Consider the following 7,091-nt stretch of genomic DNA (forward strand, 5'->3'; position numbering starts at 1 on the left):
CTGTCAGTAGAGGTCCAGACAGATAATCCCTGTGGGAATGCAACCCTTGGAAGAAAAAAAAAAGATTGCACACTCTACAAGAATGTCAAAGGGAGTAGCCACTTTAGTCTGTTTCTATCCCTTCAGCAGAGGTTGAAGAGAAAAGAACAGACTAGACAGAGTTGCAATCTCTGAATGAACAATTTTCATCTCCAGAACATTAGTTCGCATTCTGGCTGGAGATTCTGGGAGTTGTATTCCAAAAGTGAGATTTCCTAGCTCTTGTTTAGCATCACAGTTCTCAGAAAACAATCAACCTCATGAAGCACAGATAATTGCTGAGGGACAATCAAGTAACTCTTTAATTCCTCTTAGTCCTAGTCATACGTCCACAATATTCATAGAAATGAGTACTCTGGCATTTTTCGGATCCAGATTTTGACATGGTATGGGGAACTAAGGCATGTCACACAGAAAGCACCTGTAGTTCTCTTCAGGAATAAATTAGGAAAGTGCTCTTGAAACTGGAGGAAGCAATAATCTGGGGCATGCAGTTTAGATAAACACCATTAAAATGGCAATTAGGTTGTCATCAAGCCAACTCAAATGGTAATGTCTACATTACCAGCAACTCTATACCTAAAGCCATTCTGCTTGTAGTTCATAGGTGATTTACATTAATTAACTTTCTGTTCCCCCCCCCATCTCTCTCTCTATCTATCTCTTTAGCAGAAATCCCATTAGCCAGTTTGAGAGGTGAACGAGGTCCACCTGGAGAGCAAGGACCAAGAGGCCCACCTGGACCTCCAGGAATACCAGGACATGGAGTGCCAGGATCCAAAGGAAAACCAGGCCCACAAGGATACCCAGGGATTGGCAAGCCGGGTATGCCTGGAATGCCAGGAAAACCAGGAGGAATGGGGGCTCCTGGACCAAGAGGTGAGATGGGGCCAAAGGGAGAGATTGGGCCAATGGGCATTCCAGGACCCCAAGGACCACCAGGACCTCATGGACTACCTGGGATAGGAAAACCAGGGGATAGAGGATTGCCAGGACAGCCTGGAGCAAAGGGGGAGCCAGGAATGAAAGGGCCACCTGGAATCCAAGGCCCTCCAGGTCCCAAAGGAGATAAAGGTGTTGGAATTCCAGGACTGCCAGGGCTTAAAGGTCCTCCTGGTTTGCCTGGCCCTCCAGGTCCTGTTGGACTTCCTGGGATAGGCAAACCAGGCCTGATTGGTTTTCCAGGCCCACAGGGACCCGCAGGTAAACCAGGCCTTCCAGGAGAGCCAGGGCCTCAAGGATTAGGTGGAGCTCCTGGGATTCAAGGGCCTCCTGGCATTCCAGGTATAGGAAAGCCTGGCCAAGATGGGATCCCAGGACAGCCAGGCTTTCCAGGTGGAAAAGGAGAACAAGGCTTACCCGGTTTGCCAGGACCTCCTGGTCAACCTGGGATGGGGAAGCCAGGTTTCCCAGGGCTTAAAGGGGAGCGTGGCATACCTGGTCTTCCAGGGCCAATTGGGCCTAAAGGTGAGAAAGGTCACGTGGGCCCACCTGGCATGGGTGGACCACCAGGAGAGCCAGGGCAAGCAGGATTGCCAGGACTAATGGGCCCCTCAGGTGGCATGGGGTTCCCGGGTCCCAAAGGGGAAACTGGGGCTGTTGGGCCTCAGGGGCCTATTGGTCCAAAAGGTGAGCTTGGATTACAGGGTTTTCCTGGAAAGCCTGGTTTCCCAGGGGAGGTGGGGCCTCCTGGCCTGAGAGGTTTGCCTGGTCCGATGGGACCTAAAGGAGAAGCTGGTCACAAAGGTTTGCCAGGAGTTCCTGGTGCTCAGGGGCCTATCGGACCTAAAGGAGAACCTGGAATCCCAGGAGCTCAAGGTCACCAAGGCCCTTCTGGAATCCCAGGCACTGCAGGTCCCGGTGGTCCCATTGGACCTCCAGGACTTCCTGGGGCTAAAGGTGAACGCGGCTTACCAGGCCCACCAGGGTTTCCAGGAATGGGAAAACCGGGCATTACTGGGATGCAAGGACCACCTGGAAAGCCTGGATCAGCCGGTGCTCCTGGCCAGCCAGGCCTCCAGGGACCTCCTGGGCCCCCTGGACCCCCCGGTCCCCCAGTAATAATACAACCCACACCACCAGCTATGGGACAATATTTGCCTGAGGTGGGTCCAGGTGTTGATGGAGTGAAGACCCCATATGGCTATATGAAGAAGAAGAGCAAACATGGCAGTGCTGCTTTGGAGATGCCAGCTTTCACAGCTGAGCTCACCACTCCTTTCCCACGAGTTGGGGTGCCTGTGATGTTCGACAAGCTTCTCTATAATGGCAGACAGAATTACAATCCCCAGACTGGAATCTTCACCTGTGAAATCCCTGGGATCTATTACTTTGCCTACCACATACATTGCAAAGGGGGGAATGTCTGGGTGGCTTTGTTCAAGAACAATGAGCCACTAATGTACACATATGATGAATACAAGAAAGGCTTCCTGGACCAAGCTTCTGGAAGTGCTGTTATCCAACTGATGCAAGGAGACAGAGTTTATATCCAGATGCCCTCTGAACAGGCAGCGGGACTTTATGCTGGGCAGTACGTCCACTCATCTTTTTCAGGGTATTTATTGTATCCCATGTAAACCAAACACTTGGACAAAATGAAAACTCTTCTCTTTTTTCTGTGTTTCAAACCTATACCATTGAAAGATGCATTTAATGATTCTTGCTTTGTTTTGTTTTGGACCAACATGTACAATCATTCAAATAAAATTACAACTTTAAGTGCTCTGTACAGCTTGTTATGAAGGAAAAGAAAGTGGTGAGAAATCCAATGAAGAATCTTGTTTCCTGCTGTACACCGAACACTACCAGCCTTTGCCTGTTCCATTTCAATGAGGATAGTATCATGTTTGGGGGGTCTCATGGCATCAGTTCGTTCTATTGTTTGTTTACCTGAAACATTCTGCTAAAATTCTGTTTCTTTTTTAAAGAAACAGAGATGCTTGCTTTATAGAACTGTACTTAAGAATTTGTTTTAAAAAAACAACAAGAACAACACTGATGTAAAATCAGGTTAATGATCTTACAATAAAAGCCAAAAGATTATCCTTGCCCTAAATCCTTTTTCCCCCCTTTGAACAATGGATCCACTTCTGATCTGCTGGAAACTTTAAAAGGTGGCAAGTTAGATTTGAAGATTTGGGGAAATGAATGCCTTCACTTCAGATAAAACTTCACGACAAAATGTTTTATGTGCTGAGAAGCCAATTCATGTTAATATAAAGCAGGCTAGTCACAACCACCAAGTAGACTGATCAATGTTCTTCTAGACCAGTGCTCCAAACGTTGATCCTCCAGATGTTTTGGACTTCAGCTTCCAGAATTCCATACTGTTGCCCAAGCTGCCCAAACTTTGAAGCACCAAAGTTTGGAAATCCCTGCTCTAGACTCTGATATAAGGACTGGCAAGGTGTTTGACACTCAGACAAGAGTGAAACATCTGAGTCATGGATATAAAAGGATTGATCCCAAACAAGCACAGTGCTGTCAGCTTGAGCTAGACAAAGTTAAACCCTTTTAGGTTGCTTTGGTTTCAATGGTAGAGAGCTTTAAATGCACATCAGTAGGAGAGCCTGGCCCTATTATTAGGTTGAATGACATTACTCCATCCTCACCACAGATGGCAGATGCTAAGAGGAAGAAAACAGCAGTGAAGGCTGGAAGATATAACTGGAGATATTCCAAATTCTGTTCTGCAGCTTGCCCCTGAAATAGACCACTGGCCTTCAGTATAATGGAGGATGTTATCTGCAGGGCTTCCATGAAGAAAAAGAAGTAGTCATAGAATCATAGCGTTGGAAGAGACCACAACAGCCATCCAGCTCAACCCCCTGCCATGCAGGAACTCACAATCAAAGTATTCCCTTTGAAAAATGGCCATCCAGCCTCTGTTTAAAGACCTCCAAAGAAGAAGACTTCACCACACTCCAAGGGAGTGTGTTCCACTGTCAAACAGCCCTTACTGTCAGGAAGTTCCTCCAAATGTTTAGGGGCAATCTCTTTTCCTGCACCTTGCATCCATTGTTCTGAGTCGTATTCTCTGCAGCATGGGACCTTGGGCCTCATGCTGTGAGAAAGATGGGATATACATTGATTTGTCTCTCTTTCTCTCTGTCATCCTATCACAAGCACTGAAACAAGATTCAGCTGTTCAGTCTGCTTGCTCGACCTTGTCCTTTGCCTCTGGCAGCAAAATGGCTTGGGCCAGCACCCATAGGAAGAGTGCTGCTGGATTAGACTAAAGGTCTGACTACTCCAGTACTCTGTTTGAACAGTGCCCCACCAAGCAGAAGTCTTTGGGAGCCCTATAGGCAAGGACTCAAGGTCAATCAGGCAATCTATTTCCTAGCAACTGGCTTTCAGTTACTGGAGGTACCATATAACCTAGACTAGGAATCATTGATAACTTCACAAGATACTGAACCACATATAGTCTTCTTATCATGTCTGCAAGTTTACATAGTATGGAGGCACAGAGCTACAAGCTCCATGTAAGCTGGAAGAGAGTGGCTTGCCCTTTCCTCTCTCCACCCTTTCCAGTTCAGTTTCTTCTCACCTGTGGAATTAAAATGGTTTAGGAATGATATAGTGAGAAAAAATGCCAGTGGGAAAAAGAGCTGCAGTCTCCTTCTCTCTGCCTCTTTCTTTCTCTCTCAATAGACCTTCCATTTGTAATGGCAAGTGGGAAAGCCATTGCACCATAGAGCTTGGGGAAGTTCATTTTTTGGACTACAGCACTCAGAATGACCCGCTGACAGGATTTCTGAGTTATAGACCCCTACCACAAGAAATTATATCCCTCCCCAAAAAGCTGTGCTCACCCATTGAAATCAAAGGAACTTTGAATATTTCAGGTTTGTCTGTGTCTTGTCTGTGTATAGCCACCATGAATCCCGTTTTGGGAGAATGGCGGGATATAAATCCCATAAATTAAAGAAAGAAAGAAAGAATGTGAGCCAACAAACTGGGGATTTAGAAGCAAGTGCAGGCCCAGTACAGACCATGGAAAAGGGGTGGTCCGCAGCCGCCCCTTTCCATGGAGGATTGGGGCCAGGGCAGCCATACTGGCAGCCCAGAGGACCCAATCTGGCACTTTTCCAGGCCACAAAGAAGCGGCAAAATGCTGCTTCCCCATGGCCTGGAAAAGGGGTGTACTTGGGGCTTCATGCCCCTGGACATCCCGAGAACCAGAGCCATGGGAGAAAGCCATGGCCCCTTTCTCCCTGGCGTCGTTCCTGCAGCCGTTTGGTGGCTGTGGGAATGAGGCACACACTTCAGAGCTCCTTCTCGTGCTGCAGCCAGGTGGCCGTAAGCAGCCTGGGGCGGCGCAAAGATGTTTGGGCACGGCACATGCGTGACATCATAATGGCAGCGCATATTAGGGTTAGAGAGCGTGTACATGGTGCACACTCTCTAATCCTAATACCGGCACTGGTATGCCACTTGTTGGCGGTCTGTACTGCGCCACAGATTGCCTGATATAGTCAAAACCAAAATTGCTTCTTTGTGTCTCATAAAGGATAGATAGGGTAGCTTGCAGTGCTAGAAAAGGTCCCTTTATTTTAGCTTTAGCAAATCATGCAAATGACATGCAAGAAAGTCACTTCACAAAAGCAATGCCTAATGTAAGAACTTACTACAAACTGTTGGTATTTCTGTTTAATTGTTAATTGCCAGCATTTGCTTCTGAACGCCATGCAGACAGCAAAGTCTAGTATATTTGGAAGTAACATGATGCTCTTGGCCACCTCATCCAATGACTCTGAACAAAATCATTGCTTAGGTTAAGATATGGGGCAGTGATACTCCTCTCAACATTCAGCAATGAGCGTTGCGGAAATGGCTAAATTCACCACTGCTCCCTTATGCAAAAATCAGATTAGTGCTACCACCTGCATAGTAAAAAGGCAATGTAGGCAACAGTCCTGGCAGTTGAATCAGGGAAAGAAGTGGTTGGACAGGGCCAGCCCAAACCTAATAGTTCAGGCCACTGCATACAGCATCAATATTCAAGAGGCACTGGGATAATAAATACTCCCAAAGGAGAGCACAATTCCACTGCTCTGGTATCTTGCAAAAACAGTCCAGAGCTTGGGAAAGTGCCTTTTGTTGGACTACAGTTCCCAGAATTTCCCAACCAGCATGGCCAGTAGCTGTGCTGACTTGAGGGTTCTGGTTGTTGTAATCAAAAGGTGGCCTTTCCAAGATCAGGGACCCCTTCACACTACACAATTACAATCCTATGATTCTACTTTTAACAGCCATGGCAACAGGCTCTGGATCCTGGGGTTTGTAGTTTGTGAGGCACTAGCTCTGGGAATCCTACATGCCCCTCCCTAAACTGCAAATCCTAGAATTCCATAGCATGGAACCATAGCAGTTAAGGTGGGATCATAGCATTATAGCCATATAAAAGAACACCTTGAAGTGAACCCCTTCATCACGGACAATTTTCTGGAAATTGGAAAAGTTTTTCTTGAATTATAATTCCCAGGGCTATGTCTCCTAGAAAATCCTGGTTAATGGAGTACAAACCTTTTCCAAGTTCTGTGCTTTTCCTAGCAACAATATCCCCTCTTTCACAATGCTGTTGATCTGTTAGTAGCATCTGCTGAAGTTATTTTAAAAGAATGCTGCTTTTCAATGAGGCTCATCACAGTTTGACATTAGTTTTAAACAATGCTACAGGTGCTCAACACCTCTATTTCTCAGCTGAATGAATCTACAACAGCTCTACATCTTTCCTAAAGCCTAAACAGTATATTTAACTGACAAGAGTCTTCATTCTGAATTAATACAGACTCAGTGAACGAATATGAATCAAAACTGGCATTTCTGTTATTTAAATACAGAGTTTGATGCAATAAAACATCAGCACCAGACTGCAATAACAAAAAACATGTTGCTAGAAAAATCAATTGTTCTATAGACTGTCATGGGAAATAGGTACAATATAAACCAGGGGTACCTTGGATCAGATGCTAGGATAAAAATATGAGAGAGATGAAAATAACAAATAGTTTTGTATTTAATTTTTTTTGTACTGATTGTAA

At 45.9% G+C, this 7,091-nt stretch overlaps 1 protein-coding gene across 3 annotated transcripts in view; it reads left to right on the forward strand.

The window, feature by feature from the left end:
* Positions 1 to 7,091, forward strand: part of COL8A1 (collagen type VIII alpha 1 chain) — a 151,378-nt gene extending 144,287 nt beyond the window's left edge. For 2 of the 3 annotated variants that reach the window (XM_089512412.1, XM_089512413.1), the window contains exon 4: positions 709 to 7,091. In XM_089512412.1, coding sequence (XP_089368538.1) covers positions 709 to 2,618 — 1,910 coding nt within the window. In that variant the 3' untranslated portion in view covers positions 2,619 to 7,091. The remainder of the gene's footprint in view (positions 1 to 708) is intronic. The other variant, XM_089512414.1, reaches the window with a different exon arrangement.

This window comes from Sceloporus occidentalis, unplaced genomic scaffold (assembly GCF_023333645.1).
Source record: "Sceloporus occidentalis isolate IW3139 unplaced genomic scaffold, rSceOcc1.0.p SCAF_2, whole genome shotgun sequence".
Taxonomy (NCBI): Eukaryota; Metazoa; Chordata; class Lepidosauria; order Squamata; family Phrynosomatidae; genus Sceloporus; species Sceloporus occidentalis.